The 18797-nt window shown below is 47.6% G+C and overlaps 1 protein-coding gene across 3 annotated transcripts; it reads left to right on the top strand.

Moving 5' to 3' along the window:
• Positions 1 to 10318: 10318 nt before the first annotated feature.
• CUNH9orf152 (chromosome unknown C9orf152 homolog) lies at positions 10319 to 17678 on the top strand. 3 transcript variants are annotated; one of them, XM_036330052.1, is made up of 5 exons: positions 10319 to 11054; positions 12106 to 12201; positions 12578 to 12794; positions 13267 to 13459; positions 15706 to 17678. In XM_036330052.1, exons 4-5 carry the CDS (start codon positions 13267 to 13269, stop codon positions 16230 to 16232), a joined length of 720 nt encoding a protein of 239 aa, XP_036185945.1. In that variant the 5' UTR covers positions 10319 to 11054; positions 12106 to 12201; positions 12578 to 12794; the 3' UTR covers positions 16233 to 17678. The 3 variants fall into 3 exon arrangements, with proteins under 3 accessions (XP_036185945.1, XP_036185944.1, XP_036185943.1); XM_036330051.1 differs by having other exon boundaries at positions 12106 to 12794; XM_036330050.1 differs by lacking the exon at positions 10319 to 11054 and having other exon boundaries at positions 11925 to 12349.
• The last annotated feature ends 1119 nt before the right edge of the window (positions 17679 to 18797 follow it).

Below are 18797 nucleotides of genomic sequence, written 5' to 3' on the forward strand. Positions count from 1 at the left end.
ATGCAGAAAAAGCTTTTGACAAAATTCAACATCAATTTGTGATAAAAAAAACTTTAAGCAAAGTGCACAGAGAGGGAACATACCTCACCATAATAAAGAACATATATGATAAGCCCACAGCTAATTTGATATTCAACAGTGAAAAGCTGAAAGCTTTTTTAAAAATTAATCTTTATTGAAAGTATTACAGATGTCCCTTTTTCTTCCCCCATGAACCCCTTCCTCTCCACTCCCCCTTCCTCTCCAGGCCTTCGCCACACTATTGTCTGTGTCCATGGATTATTCATATATGCATATAAATTCTTTGGTTAATTTCAACCCCTCCCCCAATCCCGGAAAAGCTGAAAGCTCTCTAAGATCAGGAACAAAGCAAGGATGCCCACTCTCACCACTTTTATTCAACATAATGGATGTCCTAGCCAAAACAAATAGGCAAAAAGAAAGAAAAGGCATCAAAGTCGGAAAGGAAGACGTGAAACTGTTGCTATTTGCAAATAGCATGATATTGCATAGAGAAAACCCTAAAGACTTCACCAGAAAATTGTTAAAATAAATGAATTCAGTAAAGTTGCAGGACAAAATCAATATACAGAAATCTGTTGAGTTCTATACCCTAATAACAAAATATCAGGAAGAGAAATTAAATAAGCAATTCCCTTTACAGTTGCATCAAAAAAAGGCAAAATACCTAGGAATAAATTTAACCAAGGAGGTGAATAACATGTACACTGAAAACTATGAGACATTGATGGGAGAAACTGAAGACGACACAAATAAATGGAAAGCTGTTCTGTGCCCATGGGCTGGAAGAATTACTATCACTACACTGTTCATACTACCCAAAGCAAATTACAGATTTAATGCAATCCCTATCAAAATTCCAATGGCATTTTTTCTCCACAGAAAGAGAACAAACAGTCCTAAAATGTGTAGAGAACCACAGAAGACCAAGAATGGCCAAAGTAATCTTGAATAAGAATACCAAAGCTGGATGCATCATACTCCCTGGTTTCAAACTATATTACAAAGGTACAGTAATCAAACAGCATGGTATTGGCATAAAAAAAGACACAGATCAATGGAACAGAATAGAGGCCCAGAAATAAACCCACACATAAAGATGTATGCAGATTTATTTTTTAAATATATTTTTGTTAATTTCAGGAAGGGAGAGGGAGAGAGAGATAGAAACATTAATGATGAGAATCATTGATTGGCTGCCTCCTGCATGCCCCCCACCCCCACCCCACTGGGGATCGAGCCCACAACCCGGGCATGTGCCCTTGACCAGAATAGAACCCTGGGACCCTTCAGTCTGCAGGCTGATGCTCTATCCACTGAACCAAACCGGCTAGGGCAAGATGTATGCAGATATAAACAGGAATTTGGGTTTGGGGATAGGAAGATGGAATTTCCATCTGATGGTTTCTATATTCTGAAATGGAAATGGGAGGAGAGCAAGTAGACAATTTTAAGAAGGAAGATATGGTGAAATAGTAATCCAAAGCATGGAAGCAGAGCATGGTTTCTAGGCAGGCTCGAACGCCCAATGAGACATTTGTTAGGACGCCTAAAGTATGGTACCTATTTGCTTTGTTTAACAATGGGCAGGTTACTTTGATTTTCTAAATTGTATAAGTCATCCCATTCGATTGAATGCCTTATCGATGGAATGACTATTCCATTGATTGTTATCATACTGGTCTTAGAGAGCACATTCTACTGTACCTGGAAACAGGACAGCACAATTACCCTAAATTGTTTTAGTGGCCACAGGTGGTGCGTTCCAGCTGACTCAGTGGTCCCGAGACCAGGACAGTGCAATTATTCTAAATTGCCTCGATGGCTCCAGATAATGTGTTTCTATCAACTCAGTGATCCGGAGACCCAAAACTGTAATTTAGATAACATGCCTAAGTTTAACCCAGGTTACCCAAGGACTCTAGATAATGTATTTCTGTCAATTCAGTGACCCCGAGACCCGAAAGTGTAATTAACATGCTTAATTCTGCATCTGTAATCTGCTGATTGTACTGAAGCAGTAGAGAACCGAGGCTGGGTAGGTAGAGAGGCAAAGCCAGCAGGAAAAGGCTGGCAGAGAGAAAGACGTGATGGAGACTGGGGATCAGAGGTCTCGACAAGGTCAAAGAAAGGTGGCAGTGGGAGTAATTGAGCAAGCTAGGAGATGGTGGACAGAGTGGGATTTAAAAACAGATTTTAGAGGTCATGCCATTTCCAGGGTAGATAAGAACTCAGGTGACTTTGGAAAAGTAGAGGTGAGGTAGAGGAAGATGGTTGTAACTCGACAGGTCAGGGATCTGAGACCAGGGATTAGATGGGTCGCTGAGAAAGAAAATGACAGCAGGAATGGAAAGAGTGAACCATCTTCAGTGACTAGGGCAGTGGTCGGCAAACTGTGGCCCCTTGAGTGTGGCTCTTCCACAAAATACCACGTGTGGGCGCGCACATACAGTGCAATTGAAATTTCGTGGCCACACTCAAAGGGGCCAAAGAGCCGCAGGTGGCTCGCGAGCCACAGTTTGCTGACCACTGGAATAGGGGGACTGGAAGACAGTAGATGATTGCAGTAAGGAGGGTAAGAAGTTGGTATCTATACATATAAAAGCCCAGCAACCAAACAGTGGAACAACCAGAACAACTGGTCGGCCAGTTGCTATGATGTGCACTGACCACCAGGGGGCAGACGCTCAATGCAGGAGCTGCCCCCTTGTGGTCAGTGTGTTCCCACAGTGGGAGCGCCACTTGGCTGACTGGGATGAGCAGCTGCTCCCGCAGCAGGAGCAGCCACTAGCATGAGGCCATGGTGAGGCTAAGTCTCTGTACCTATCAAATACATGAGGCAATCCAGACCCTGGCCTGACCCCGCCAGCTGATGCAGGCCCTTTAAGATGTGTTCTAGAAAGAGCGTGGGAGCTAGCATAGGCAGATGGCAAGAGGGGACATGACTGTGGGACCTTCCCCCGACCCCCTGGGGAGGTTGTCCTGATGGCTGAGGATCCTGGAGCACACATCAAGGACATTCACTGAGTGGCTTTGGTGTGCAAAGCTCTCTGCCAGGTTCCTCCAGAACACAGAACATGCCTTTACTCAATACATTACCCTGAAATATCAGCTCAGACTAATTTCCTCATTCATCTGCTTAGAGGGTGGGTCTGCAGCCACTCAGCTGACTGGGATGAGCCACAGTCCCACAGCTGGCAATTCCCACAGGCCACGCCCCTACCAATGCACAAATCTGTGCACCGGGCCTCTAGTAAGGGTATAAATGAGTTTCAGAAGAGTAGATTTTGCAGGAAGGAGAAGTGGTTTGTAAGAGTCATTAGAAGTCAAGCAAAAAAACCAATCACCTCCTGACTCTGGGGTAACTATATATATAAAAGGCTAATGTGCAAAGTGTCCCCTCGAGAGTTCGACCAGGAGATGAGAGTTCAATTGCTCGCTATGACGTCTGCTGATCACCAGGGGGTAGTGCAGAACAAAGGGAGGCCCCGGCCAGCAGCCGCCAGCTGGGGAAGGGGGGGTCCCCGACTGGCAGCTGGAAGGTTCAGCTCTGATTGCCGGCCAGGCCTAGGGACCCTACCCATGCACGAATTTCATGGACTAGGCCTGGAGTATAAAAGGTTAGGAGGGGGAAACCTTGGGAGATTTCTATTAAGGAAGGAGGTGATGCTCCAAGAACACATTGAAGATGTAGAGAGGGCTCCTGATGTAGATTCCAGCAGGTAATGAAAGAGACGGGGAGGGAGGGAGGAAAGGTGGGGCGGGATTAGGTCAGATAAAGGGCTTGGCTCTCAATCTTGGCAGCACATTAGAATGCTAATATGTTACAGAGATACACTACATCAGCCGTGGGCAAACTACGGCCCGTGGGCCGGATCCGGCCTGTTTGAAATGAATAAAACTAAAAAAAAAAAGACCGTACCCTTTTATGTAATGATGTTTGCTTTGAATTTATATTAGTTCACACAAACACTCCATCCATGCTTTTGTTCCGGCCCTCCGGGCCAGTTTAAGAACCCATTGTGGCCCTCGAGTCAAAAAGTTTGCCCACCCCTGCACTGCATAGTATAATCACACACTAGAGTGGGTCATGGTCCAGCAGAGGAGAAAGATATCAAAACAACAACACATGGCTTGATTGGGTCTTTGAGGTCTCTGGAAACGAAGGAGTAGTGATCCTGCCCAGGAATTCAGAACCCCCTTTGCAAAGGTGACGGGGAGGGGGCTTAAGTGGCCTCTCGGGATCTTTGGAGAACAGCAAGGATCCACCAGCTGGAATCTGGAGCTAAGCAACAGATGAAGCTGCAAGGAAAGGCTGGGACCTTGAAGACCTTCGAGATCACTTGGCCTCTGGGTCCCTATTTTGCGATGTTTCATGTCACGGTCCACAAAGAAAACAACTGAGCAGCCCACGGGGTTGAAGTGGAAAGGGTTTGGGGACATCAATATGTGACCTAGTGAAACGCTAACATTTTTATTTTAAATCATTTCACTAGGAAAATGAGCTAGAAACCATTAGGGAGGATATTATAGAATTTGTATAAAATTCCCAGAGAAACATCCTGATATTTCAATGTGACACTTCAAACTTGTTTCCAAAAACATCACTTCTTTTAAATGTTTAATGGTGAGATACAGAATATATAAAACACACGTGCAAGTAAATATATAAGCGGGATAATAATAAATGTGTTCTTCTGTGATCTGCTTCTTGCCCTCATCTTTGTAACTTGTGAATACCACCCATGTTAACACGCACACTTGTGGTGCATTTGTTTTCCTGGCTGTATAGTATTCCATTATATGGCTACTCCCTACTTTGTTCATTCTACTGTTACTGAACTAGGGTTAGGCTCTGCTTTTATTCACAATGTTGCTGTGAAGATCGTTCTCTTTAAAATAAATGCTTGGAGTGGGATCTCTGGGTCACAGAGCAGTGCCTCTCAACCAGTAATGCAGGCACTGAAGGCACCTGGAGGCCTTAAAATGATTCTAACGCATTAAAATCATAAGACTCTGATTCAGGTCTGAGAGCCTGCAGTTTCAGCTCTCAGGTGACGCCAATGCTGCTGGTCCATGAACCACACAGAGAGTAGGGCAGGCATGTTCTCAGTCTTGCCAGGTATTGCCAGTTTTATAAGGTGCTTATAAGAATAAGTGTTCCTGTTATGCCACGAACTCAACAATACGTAGTTATCAGACTTTTACATGTAAATGAAATGAAACCCAATTTAGTGGGCAGGTAACCGTATTTTGTTTTACTTTGCATTTCTGTGATTACTAGTGATGTGGGGCATTTTAATATGGAGTATGTTTTTGGCTGCTCAGATTTTCCCTTTTGTGAAAGCACCTGTTCAAGTCTTTTCCTCTCTTTTCCGATTGCTTGGTCATCCTTTTCTTACTGATTTTTCAGCATTCTTCATCTGTTCTGGGTACTAGTCATTTACTGATTTTAGGTTGCAAGCATTTTCTAGCCGGTGGCCTAACTTTTCACCCACGTGGTGGAGTTTGGGGGTAAACAAGTTCACAACTTTTATACCATTGAACCCTTGGAAGTCAGGTAGATACGTTGCCACTAGCACCTGGGGACTTTTTCTGACGGGTTATGTTTGCTACACAACAATTTCTAACCAAGTCTTTTAAACTTTCCTCTTTGCATCATAGCTAGTGACCATCAATGAAACCCCAAACTTGAACCCCACAAGTAGGTGATAAATCTTTTAGCAACCGTAACCATCAGCATGGAAATGACATTTAAAAGAGAGAACAGTTACTGTTAAAATGTAATGATGCCAGTCGGTTTCAAATCCATTTTCATGCTTTCCAATCAAATCTTTTCAAATGATACTGCCACTGGTTTTCAGAATACACATGCGCGCTGCTGGAGTCGTCACCCTGGGACCGTGCAGAGGGCACACCAGTGACCATCAGGCTCTGCTGGTCTTTCCACCCACCCCAGCCCGCGTCACCCCCCTTTCCCAGCCGGCCATACCTTAGTGTTGAGTTTCCTGGGCACTTGGGACCTGTTCTCCTTCTGCACCTCAGTTGGCACCTCGTCTGCAGTGGGCAGCGGAGATCACAGGGGCCGGAGGGGAGAGGAGAGCAACTGCCAGCCAGCCCCGAGCTACCTACCGTCCCAGGAGCTGGGGGCAGGACTATTCACAGCTGGAGCCCACGGGCCAGGCTGATGGCCAGCGGATCAGGGTTTCCTGCCACACCTGCCGTCCGCGTGGCTTCTCTGGGACTCAGGCTGGGAAGCTCTGCTCTAGGCAAGAAGAAATCTTAGAATGCGTGAAGGCAGGGTGAGAAGGAGCAAGGGAGGCAGTGGGTGAATTAGAACAATCACTCGCCCTGGCTGCACAGTCAAAACCACTGCGTCTGCTCTAAAATCACATTGGTAGCCGGGGCCCCACTCCCGGAGAGGCTGGGTTCATGCGCTGTGGGCGAGGCGCAGGCGTCAGTCAATATTTGAAAGTTCTCCAGGTGATTTCAAGATACAGCTGGTGATGAGAATCAGTGTTAACGTGCCCCAGGGCGGCATGTCAGTGGGGAGTCTGCAGTGAGAAACTGGAGGGCCTGCGTCTTTACTGAGGCGTTGAAGAGGGGGTGCTGGTGTAGACCCCTGTTTCTTAGACTGAGGTCCTGGAAGCTTCTCCCCCATGCAGGTCCCTGGGCCTGTAGGTAATTAGGATTTCTAGGGCTGGGACTCAGTGACCTGCGTTTTAAATACGCTCTCTCCAGGTGCTTCTCACAACACTAACGTTCGAGAAGTGAGAGGTATTTCGGAGGTAGGACCCACAGGAGTCAATCATTACCTACCGGTATTAATATAAACATGAAAAAACGACTTTAAGGATTTACCAGAGTGAACAGCCCCAAAGAAATACGTGCATACATTCACCAAAAGGGACGCCCTGGATTGAGCCTCGGTAAAACCAGTAAAAACACGCCGGCTGCCTTCAGAGAATTCATTCTCCTTGCTGTTCGCCAGTAAGCCTCGGGTTTGAGCTGGTTTGGGTCTGGGCAATCTATCACGGGTTCAGCTTCGACATACTTGGGAAGCTGTTGATGGGGGAGATTGTCTACCAGCCTTTAGGGTGGAGAAGCAATAGGTCAGAGAAAAAGCATGCGCACTCCTCTCAGCCTGGATGTCCACGTACCCTTTCCTGTCATTAGAGACTCCTGCGGGCCTCCCTTTGGGTTTCCAAGCTCAGTTCTACCCAGTAATTACTGTAGTGTTTGCAACAGTCACACCTGGCAACCCAGGGATGTTTTGCAAATAACAATTCATCTCACTCTTGAATTTGCATATAAATATATAGGCCTAGATGTAACACGTGAAAGGTGGGACTAAATTATAATCCTTTACATTGGCAAATAGATGGACATGGGACACTAAAAGTGAGTTTTATTTTTTTATAAAAAAATGTTTAATAAGATTTAATTTTCCCAAATTAAGTAAACATTTTAGCTTTAATGAATAATCTCTGTTTTCATCCCTCAATTTTCGAAGCAATTTTGAACAGATAAAGAGAAAAATCATTTTTGGAAATGTGAGACCATTCTGATTTTTTATTTTCTAACTCCTGATTTACATTTTTAGATTAAATTTTATTACATTTTTGCATGTTTGGAAACAGCTACACATCATTTTTTAATCCTTTGGATCACTGAAATGAATGTGAGTCAAGATCATATAATGATGACAGAGGAGAGGAAAAACTGAAAAGGACAAATAGAAAACTCCAAATAAGAAGGCTGCTTAACGTTTTAAAAACGAGGAACAATGAAAATGAAGATGATATTGAACATCATCCTTGTAAAATTTAGAAATAAGCATTATAAATTATTTATTAATGAAGGTTTAATTTCTCGTGAAAATGAATAATTATTCTTATCGAATGCGCACCTTGAACTTCAGGTCAGATTAAATGCTTGCAACTTCCTATTGCTTCCTAAATGATCCTTTAGTGATTAATGAAAACATGGAGGTGGAAAAGAGGATTATTCATGTCAAATACATAATTCAGAGGTGACAAGTGTAGCTCTGGGCTGCACCTCGCCAGATAAAGAAAATTATAGCCATGAAACCAGCAAATTAATCGGAAAGGACAAAACCTCTGGATGTTACTGTGTTTGTTGGATAATGATACGGAAAAGAGACTCTAACCCTTTTGATAGCATGAGATTATTTCCAGCAAAACACAAATGTGTTTCAAATTAATGGTGTAGACGAAAAAGGGGCTACATGATAATCTGGCAAGCTGTGGGGAGGAGGGAGGAGTGTAATGCAGCTCTGACAAGCTCAGTGACCAAAATTTACCACACAAGCTGCAAAACGGCCATTTTCCAGAGCATTTTTCTCAATCTGTTGAGCTCTTGCTTCTGGGCATGTTCTCAAAATGTGGCTTAAACTCTTATAAAATGTCCTCTAGGTTTGGACGTTCTTTCATCGACAGTGGTGATGGTTTTCCATTGGTTAATCATGACATAAATTACAGTATTGTGCCTGGTTGCGGTGGCTCAGAGGTTAAGAGTCAACCTATGCACCAGGAGGTCATGGTTCCATTCCTGGCCAGGGCACATGCCCCGGTTGGGGGCTCAATCCCCAGTAGGGGGCATTCAGGAGGCAGCCAATCAATGATTCTCTCTCATCATTGATGTTTCTATCTCTCTCCCTCTCCCTCCCTCTCTGAAATCAATAAAAATATACTTTACAGAAAATTACAGCATTGCATTTAACACCAAGTCTTTCACACGAAGTGTATTAAGCTTGTCTTTTTATTCTGATGTTTTAACACCTGGGGCCTTACTGGCCCTGGAGAGGTCCTATCCACCCGAACACAAAAATAGTCCATTAGAATATCAGAAAGGGGCCAATTAAAGGTGAAAACTCAACGGGGAGATTATGCCAAGCTGAACAACTCTCACTTGGCTGATTTCTGTAAGCCCAGGGGTCATGAGCAAAACCTCCTGGGCTTCAGCAGTCATTTCCCAAAAGACCTACATGCATGGAAATCTCTGGTGGAAATAGAAGCAAAGAACCATAGGACTTTCCGTAAATTTCCCTGGCATTTGGTACACGTATTAGATCTAGCGTGGTATTCTGACGCCCACAGTGTAGGTGAACGACAGAGCTGGGGTCTGCCCCTTGGATGACGACATTCTAAGCAGAAGCTCGTAGCCCGGGTAACAAGACAGGGCGACGTTTACAGGTCGGATAGGGGTAGGTAAGCCCAGCCAGAAGTCTGAGAGGTTAGGTTCTCTATTCTTCCCTGGGTCTGTGTAACAGGCCTGTGGAGTGCGGTGCAGGACAGCCCAAGAGTAGAAGCTCATTGAATAGCAGCTGAAACATGGGAAAACACGCAGTTGTTTGTCTGGCTATGACTCAAAGTGTCCACTAGAGGGCACATAACTTTAAGATGGGTTGTTTTGGTTTTTTACAGGTCAAAAAACTGGATAAATTATAATTATTGGAATAATAAGTAATAAAAGATACCTTTTATTGCACACTTTCTAAGGTCCAGGAACTCCCCCAAACACCTTATATGCATAACTTTATTTATTTACTGTAATCTCTTCACCTAGCCACATCAAAGTTATAATTAGGCAAATTGTTAGTTAACTTGTTTTTTTTTTCATTTTTAAATGTGATTAAACCAAAATGTATTTATATTTGACCAAGGAATTTCTTAGGAAATTTATTTTCCCAATCATCTTTTGCTTATGTTGCTAATTAATTGTAGTAGTTAGTTAACTTGTTTTTCATTTCTGTCCCACATTGGACTGGAAGTTCCATGAGGATAATGTGTGTTTAATTTATTGTTCTGTCCTGATTAGTGAGTCTGGATCATTGTCAAAACTAAAATCAGTAAGATTTTAGAAGAACTTTTACTTTTATTTAGTTGTTGATTATGCTGATTAAAGGTATTGGTAATTATTTAGACAAATTTGTGAATTTACATTCAAAATAGGCTTATATAGTGCTGACCTCATTCCAAGCACAGTTCTAAGTTGCTGTTATTAGCTTCATTTAACAGATGTGGAAACTGAGGCACAGAGCTGCTTTTGTGTGTATGTGGTGTGGTTTTTTGTTTGTTTGTTTGTTTGTTTTTAATTAATCCTCACCCAAGGATATTTTTCCATTGACTTTTTTTTTTTTTTTTTTTTTTTTTTTTAGAGAGAGAGAGAGTGGAAGAGTGAGAGACATGGAGAGAGAAACATTGATGTGAGAAAGACACATCGATTGGTTGCCTATCGCACACGCCCTGACTGGAGTGGGAGATGGAGCCTGCAATCGAGGTTTGAGCCTTTGACTGGAATTGAACCTGGGACCCTTCAGTCTGTGGGCCGATGCTCTACCCACTGAGCCAAACAGGCCAGGGCCAGAGCTGCTTCTTATGTTAGGAAACATGCCCAAGATTTCACAACCAGTAAATGGCATAGCCAGGATTCAAACTCAGGTATCCTGGCTGCAGACTCCAGACACATAATCACTACTCTGCCTCTAAGATTCACTTAATGAGTTGATACAATTATTACATAAAGCAGTAATTGCATAGGTAATAATTCTTCTGAGTCGCAGCAAACAAATTTAGGGAAACTTTTATGCATTTTTCACAATGGACTTTTCATGCATTTGCAATAGTGGTGTTGGGAAAATAAGCATATAAAGGACAGAAGGTATCCTTGCTTCTCAAAACCTCGTTTCCACATGGTGAGAAATTATAAACTATTATCTCCTTTCCAAAAACCAAACACCTGAACCAACTAACATGCAAAGGCCAGACTTCTTGGCACGTCCACAGAAAAGCACTCCACATAAGACGCAGAAAGCTTTTAATATCATCAAGGAAGTTTTGCAATTCAAACAACACACAAAACCGCATGACTCGGCAATTCTACCTCTAGGTAGAGCACCCAAGACAACCAAAGACCGATATTCAAACAAAATACTCCGGGCAGCACTAGCCACAATGATGCTATTCACAGCAGCCAGGATGTCCGTCCGCAGATGAATGGATAAACAAAAGGTATTGCCCCGCAATGGAATAGTGTTCACTGTTCAAGGGAATGAAGTGCTGATCTGTGCTACAACCGAGATGAACTTTGAAAACACGAGGCAGATGAAAGGAGTCAGGCGGGAAATGTCACATTTTGTCTGGTTCTATTTGTCCAAAGTCTCAGAAGAGGCAAATCCATAGAAGCAGAAAGCAGACTAGTGACTGGGAGGTGCTGGACACAGAGGGGACGAGGGACAGGTAAAGATCGGGGTAATCTGAGCTTTCCCTGGAGTCTCCAGTGGGACGCACTTGAAATGGAAGTCCTCCACCAGGACAGGGCTCAACCTGTCCCACCCCCACTGTACACCTCGCTCTCCTCGCCTCCGGTTCTCAGACCGTCTCCCTCACACCTTCCTCCTTCCAGCCTCTGAGTCCCCCTCCGGATGGCTGGCCTCAGGTCACAGGGCCTCCAGGCGGAGTGATTCTCTCTGGAGGAGTGCGCTGGGGATAAGGGGCACTCAAGTCTCATACAATAGTGGATCTTTTTTTCCCATGTGCTTTTAAAAAAATATATTTTATTGATTTTTTACAGAGAGGAAGGGAGAGGGATAGAGAGTTAGAAACATCGATGAGAGAGAAACATCGATCAGCCGCCTCCTGCACACTCCCCACTGGGGATGTGCCCGAAACCAAGGTACACGCCCTTGACCGGAATCGAACCTGGGACCCTTCAGTCCGCAGGCTGACGCTCTATCCACTGAGCCACACCGGCCAGGTCCATGTATTTTTTATTGATTTCAGACAGGAAGGGAGAGGGAGGGAGGAAGGGAGGGAGGGAGAGAGAGAGAGAGAGAGAGAGAGAGAGAGAGAGAGAGAGAGAGAGAGAGATGATGATGAAGAATCACTGACTGGCTGCTTCCTGCATGCCCCCCACTGGGAATCAAGCCTGGAACCCGGGCATGTGCCCTGATGGGGAATCAAACCGTGGCCTCCTGGGTCCTGGGTCGATGCTCAGCCACTGCAATAGCTGGTCTTTGGGGCAGGAGCGAACGTGGATCCTCTAATTTCCTTTACTGTCCAGTGAGAACTGGTGGACCTGTGAGCAGACCTGTTAGATGAAGCACAGGCTGCTCTCTCAGAAGACAGACAGGGACTCCACTGTCCAAATGGAGCAAGAGTAAGTCAAAGCTGGGGCGAGCGCCAGAGTGTCTGAGGTCCAGAGAGCACACACAGGGAGAGGGAGCGCCTGGCTGGGGGCAGGACAAACAACGCAGGGCTTGGCTGGGGAATGCTGAGAGTGCAGAGGCTGCCTCCGGTGGATAAGGGTGGGCTGGCTGGGGGCCTGGGCTCCCCTGGCTCTGTCCCCAAGAGGGAGGACGGAGTGGGGCTGGGCTTGCTCCTGAGACGTGTGCTGGGCTGAGGGGACCCCTGGGGGACCCCTTGGCGGCTGGTTTCTCTGGGCCTTGGCTGCCGCAGGCACCTTCCCGGGGCCCCAGCTGTGCGAGGCTGCACAGGGTGTTCCTTTTCCAACTGCAGACCAACCCACCCGACAGGTTTGCTGATGAGCGAGCGCCCAGGTCCCAGGCCAAGAGGTGTGTGTGAGCGGCAGGCACTCGGCATTCCAGGCAGGCACTCGGCTCGGCTGCAGCTCTGCCAGCCGCTGGGAGGCCTCGCCGTGGCTCTCGGAAGTGCAGTCCCAACTTCAGGATCAAGCAGGGAAGGACCTGGAGTACGAAGCCCCTTGGGGCCCCAGAAGGACTCTGAGCAACGGTGCCTGCCTTTCTCTCTATCCCCCCACTCCTTCCCTCACCCCTGTAACCCTCCATCTCTCACCCCATTCATTCCTTCTTCTCCTGCTGCCCGACTGACCTCCCTGTCTTCTCATCCATTAACCCCCCACCCCACTATCTTCTTCCTCCATACTCTTTCCTTCCCTGTTCCCCGATTCCACCCCCACTCTCCCTCCCCCCCACATCCCCACCCCCCCATTTCCCCTCACTGGTCTTTCTCTCCCACCAACCCCCAACCCGCCTCCCTTTGCTTTACCCCTTCCTCCACCTTTCCACTGGGCCCCGCATTTCCCTCCACTTTGCTCCTTTTCACTTCCTCTCCCTCCCTTTTCCTCCCAGTCCTCTTTCCCCTCCCTCCTCACTCCCCCCTCCCCTCCTAGCCCCCTCCCCCCCCCCCCCACTCCTCCCCGCTCCACCCCGCCCAGCAGTGTTTGCTTTTCTCCCGGATCCAGATGAAAGGGTTGCCCTGCCCCTGCCTGTGCCCTGCCCACTTCTGGCTGCTGGGGTCCTGCTTCATGGCTGAGGGCTCGGGGGCTCGGGCCCTGGGGAAAGGGCCCCGTCCCAGCATCCAGCTCCTGCGGGCCCAGTACCAAGACCTGAGGCAGCAGCAGAGGGCCCAGGCGCACTTCGTGGTGCTCCCGAAAGGTAGGGCCGCAGCAGCGGGCGAGGAGGGCCTGGCTATGGGGAGGGGGGGGGGTGAGGGGGGGTGTCCACAGCTCTAAGCAGGACTGGGCCCAGGCTCTGCTGGCCTGCCCTCCTGATGGGGGAGAGTGGAAACGCTGGAGGCCGAGCCAAATAGAGAGGCTGGTGCGGGCAGCTCTGAGGGCTCCAAGCCCCTGGCCCCTGAGCCAGGCCTCACCCAGGCACCTGGCCTCTGCATTTCTGTTCCCATCTTGCTGGACGGGTCTGCCTGGTGCACAGAGTTGGCCCCTGCAAGGCCAGGTGGGGAGATGGGAGCTCTGCTTCCTGGCTGGGTCTTACCAGGCACCTCTTGCAAACCCAGGAAATGTGGCATCACCAACAGCCCGGGCACCGGCCAGGGGAAGCGCAGGGCTCAGGGTCCCTGGAGGAGCCCTGGCTGGGGAGCTGGCTCATCGCAGCCTCAAACAGCAGCCAGGGAGGTGCAAGGAGACACAGCAGCCCGCCTCCCCTCCAGGGGTGAAGCCTGCTTCTGTGGGAACCCCGATTTCATTGCGGGAGGAAGTTAGGAACCAGGCTCAGAAAGCAAGTGATTGTGAGACCCTGGTCCTTCCACCTCTCCCAGAGGAACCGGCCCCAGGAGGTGGGAAGCTCCCTGAAAGGTCAAGGCTGTGCCTTGGAGTGGCCGTGGGCATTGATACCATCAGGATGGGGCATTAAGGAAGCATCGCGCCCCCACCTCCTCTGTTCTCAGAGAAGCACAGGGCACTTTGAGTATCTGTAAAGGTTTCCATGTTGTAAAGGTTTCCATCCCAGAACACACAGCCGTAAGTTAAGAAAACGGTACCGCGGGTCCGAAGCGGGAACCAGTCTTCAGAATTCCCACCGGAGTTAGTGTTTGCGGGACAGTGACTTTGCAGACGTGGCCGCCTGCGCCCTTGTTTCTCCTGGATTCCCAGGCCTGGAGCACAGGGGCTGCCTCTGACTCCGTCCCCCAGCGCTCTCCACCCCTGCCAGACACTGTCACCTCCTGGGCCTCCTGCAGGCGGCAAAGGCCAGAATGCTCCCGAGAGCTGCACTGACATTCCGGGGGCCACTGCAGGCTGGTCACAGGCCTGCTTCCTGTAGGAGCATGCCTTCCACACACCCAGCCCCACAGCCCTCACTGCCACCAAGCGCCGACAGTCATGACCACGTTCTACAGTATAACAATAGGCCCCTGAAGAAGAGAGAGACTGGTCCGCACACTCACCCCTGAAGCTGTTCAGGGAAGCAGTGGGTGCTGCAATGTGTCCCCAGAGCAGAGCCTGTGGGAAGAAGGGCCAGCCCCCCAAAAGGAGCTGCTTCGAACACAATGCCTCCCTCCTCGCCGTGGGTGGTAAACCCATGGTCAGAGGCCCAGGACACACCGCCCGTAAGTTAAGACTTTCCCGCTGGTGCCCGTATGTGAATCCTGACATGGGTGACCACGTGTGTGCCTTCGCTCCTTGACATTCGTTCCGCCTGAAATGCTAGTTCCTTAGTTCTCCCTCGGCTCACTCCCCCGATGCAGGAAAAAACCAAGGCCTCGTTGGGCTGGTGTGGCTCAGAGGTTGAGTGTCAACCCAGGAACCAAGAGGTCACCAGTTCGATTCCTGGTCAGGGCACATGCCCCCATTGTGTTGAGACTTGACCCTCAGTGGGAGGGCATGCAGGAGGCAGGCAGATCAGTGATGTCTCTCTCTCATTGATGTTTCTATCTCTCTATCCCTCTCCCTTCTCTCTCTCTCTCTAAAAATCAATAAAAACATATTTTAAAAAAATTGAGGCCTATTATTAAATTCCATTATGCTTGCGTCTTTCTCCATATCATTGTTTCCCTCCCTAAATTTTATTATATTCATTGGCTTATTGTTTTTCTCCCCCACTAGAACACATCATGAAGGTATGGATTTTGTCTCAATGTTCACTGCTGTATTACCAGGACCTAGGATAAATAATGCCTGACCTATAATAAGTGCTCAATAAATATTTGTTGAAGGAATGAATAATTGTGTGTGTGAGAGAGAAAGAGAGACAGCTTGCATGGGTGTATGTGTGTGAGGTTGGGAGGGGGTGCACACGTGTGCTCATGTGTGTGTCCCTGTATATGTGTGCGCACACATGCGATGTACTGGGCACCTGGCCTCTGTGATATTTGGGGCGTAGCCCTCTTTAATGGAGCTGCCCAGGTGCCTCCCAGTGGTGACCCTGCTTGTGCCTTGCTTTCTCAGGAGGGAACACGTCTGCTCCTGCTGAATCCATGGTCAGTGCTGTTTGGATTAACAAGGAGAGGAGGCACTCACTGTCCCAGGACAAGGTGGACCCTGAGGCAGCGGGGATGCTGGAGGAGGCGGACAGTGGCTATCTGCAGGTCCCTAGGTCTCCATGGCACACGCACCTACAGATGTACTGCTCGGTCCAAACCTTCCACCAGGACGCCAGCCAGCAAGTCAAACACCAAGGCGTGTTCCCGGGCTCTGAGCAAAGGCTTCCTCAGGAGAGAGACTTGGGCTTGTTGGAAAGCAAGCAGGTGACTCAGCAAGAGACCACGACCCCAGAGGCAGCCCAGCATGAATATCAAGTAGACCATCCCCAAACAAAGACAGTGGGGTCCGGCTTCCACAACGGCCTTCAACGTCCTTCCTCCATCAAGAACCCACAACGGCCTGGAAAACCAGTGCACTATCCATTTCCCCAGAGGAAAGCGCCCAGGATCTCCCAAGCTGCCCGGAACCTGGGCTTATATGGCGCCCCCTGATGCTTTCTCCTCAGCCAGATGTCCTAGCCTTGAGGCCAGCTCTGGTCTCATCACAGAACCCGGAGGCAGAGCCACCAGGGGGACCCCTCGCTATGAGCAGAACTGGGCTACCTCACTGGTAGGGATTGTGGGAAATGAACTTCACAGTGGGCACATGGTCTTGTCCTTCAGAAAAGAAGAGCTTGCCCAGAGCAGATGGCTCACAGTTCAGGATGAAAGAGCTCCCTCTGACCCATGCAGCCTGTTCTGCTCACACAGGAAGACATTGCTACGTTGCTGGGGAGCCCTGGAGGCCCGTTCCTTAGGGAGGTCCAGTAGGACACCTGCTCAGTCCCTAGAACCAGGGAACCAGTTTGAAACATAAAAAACAGGGACCCTGGCCAATGGGATGCCCTAGCAGTGCCCCGGAGTCAACGAACATGGACAATCTGGTTTCCAATATCTTCTGGTGATTTCTCACATGTTCTGCAGAAGATGGGCTCTGAGGATTGGCTTTTTCTGGTTGCTCTGCCTGGAGGCCAGCTCACTTACAAGTCACTACGTTCACTGTAGTGACCACACCATTTCAGCTTGAGCTTCCCAAAGTATGGTCACCCTGGGTAAAGTGGGGCGGAACAATGCCACCTGCCACTTTGTGTTTGAGGGGTCTTTGGAAGGGTTGGTCACCTCTCACCTCTCACCGAGACTGCACATTCCAGTGTCATCACACATTTACTTCCTCCTGTCCTTCCCTTCCTCACTCCCTTTTCCCTCCTTTCCTTTCCTTTCCTTTCCTTTCCTTTCCTTTCCTTTCCTTTCCTTTCCTTTCCTTTCTTTTCCTTTCCTTTCATTCCTTCCTTCCTTTTCTTCTTTCCTTCCCTTCTACTTTTCTAGTTGTCTGTCGTCTCTCTCTTTTCCTCCTTCCCTCTCCCCTCTCTCCAAATTGAATTAGTAAACACTGCCAATCACTGACAATCTATAGTAATAGCAGCCTGAGCAGAAGCAGCCAAAGAAATGCTCCTGCTTAGAAAATGTGTTTCCCACAAACTGCTCCCTTTTCAGCCAAATGTGGGTCATTCTGGTCCTTCTGGGATGTTGTAAACCTGAGAGAAAGTACAGCAGGTGTTACTTGGGTGTGATGGGGAGTAAAGTATGTCTTTCCTGGTTAATGTTTGACTCCAGTAATGATATTTAAACACATCTAAGGTGCCTTTTCCTCATATCAATCCCTCTCTGCAAAGTTTCACCCCTACCCCCACCCCCACACACCCCATGGCACAGTCTTGCCTATCCCCTTCCAGGATTGTCATTACAAGTCAAAAATACATATGTGCCTGCTCCTTGGACCATCCAGAACGCACTCCAATGTGGAGATTCACTGTGATTCCTTTTGTGAATAACTAATAAGAGCTCGTTGTTAATTTTTTTCATTGTTAATTTTTTAATAGTCTAATGAAAAACAAGAAATTTTTCTGAAAAACACCGTGTCTTTTGATTTTGTTTTTAAAAGGATTCCCCACCGAGCCCTCCTTACTATATAGTGTATCAATCAGGATAGGCTGTGTTTTGCTGGCAAATCACATGGTCAAATCTCCATGTGAATGGTATGAGAAAGTACAATCATCCCACGTGCCAAGAAGGAGAGAAGAAATGGAAGCATGAGTGAGCAGCACCAATGGCTAACACAGGTAGATAGGGGCCAAGCCATAGCACAATACTAGGTTTCATTCTAAATACAATACGTAGCCCTTAAGGGATTTACATACAAGACAAAATTTATTTTGATTTGCAAATTAACCAGATCACTCTGGTTGTTCTAAGGAGAATGAGTTGAGGGTCACCTTAAGAGGCAATGTCAGGGGGAAAGGGCCATGGCAAGTTCAAATGGGAAAGATGCTGTTAGTTCAAGCAAGAGCGGAAGCAGGGAGATGGAGAGAATGTGAATACCTCTGATATATACTTTGGAGATAGAATCAATAGGCTTTACTGAAGGAAAACCCTAAGTTCAGTCTGAAGAAGACTGAGTTTGAGATGCTCACGAGGCACAAAAATAAAGATATCAAATAGACATGTGGATAAATGAGGCTAGGTTCTGGGCTAGACTTATGAATTTAGGTGTCATGAGTATGCAGAGATTCTCCAAAGCAGTGGTTCTCAACCTTGGCTGCACATTAGACTCACCTGGGAATCTTTTTACAATCCTGATTTCTGGGCCTCATCCTCCGGAAATTCTGTTTGTTACTAATGTTGTGGCCCCACCCCATAACAAAGAAACAGAATTTCCAGAGGATGAGGCCCAGAAATCAGGATTTTAAAAAGATCCCCAGGTGATTCTAATGTGCAGCCAAGGTTGAGAACCACTGCTCCGAAGAATGAGAAAAGATGAGGTCACCTATGCAGAGTGTGGAGAGACGACAGGGCTCAAAAGGAGTCCTGAAAACTCCCAACTTACTTAGTAGAAGAATCTCTAAGGATTTTTCCAATTCTTACTCAGAAGGGGTGGGGTAGATGGAGGAGGCGGTAGCAAAGGACACTGAAGAGGAGTGAGCAGGAGAAAGAAGAGCCAGGGATGTGGAGTCACAGACC

This window comes from Myotis myotis, unplaced genomic scaffold (genome assembly GCF_014108235.1).
Source record: "Myotis myotis isolate mMyoMyo1 unplaced genomic scaffold, mMyoMyo1.p scaffold_m19_p_12, whole genome shotgun sequence".
Lineage (NCBI taxonomy): Eukaryota > Metazoa > Chordata > Mammalia > Chiroptera > Vespertilionidae > Myotis > Myotis myotis.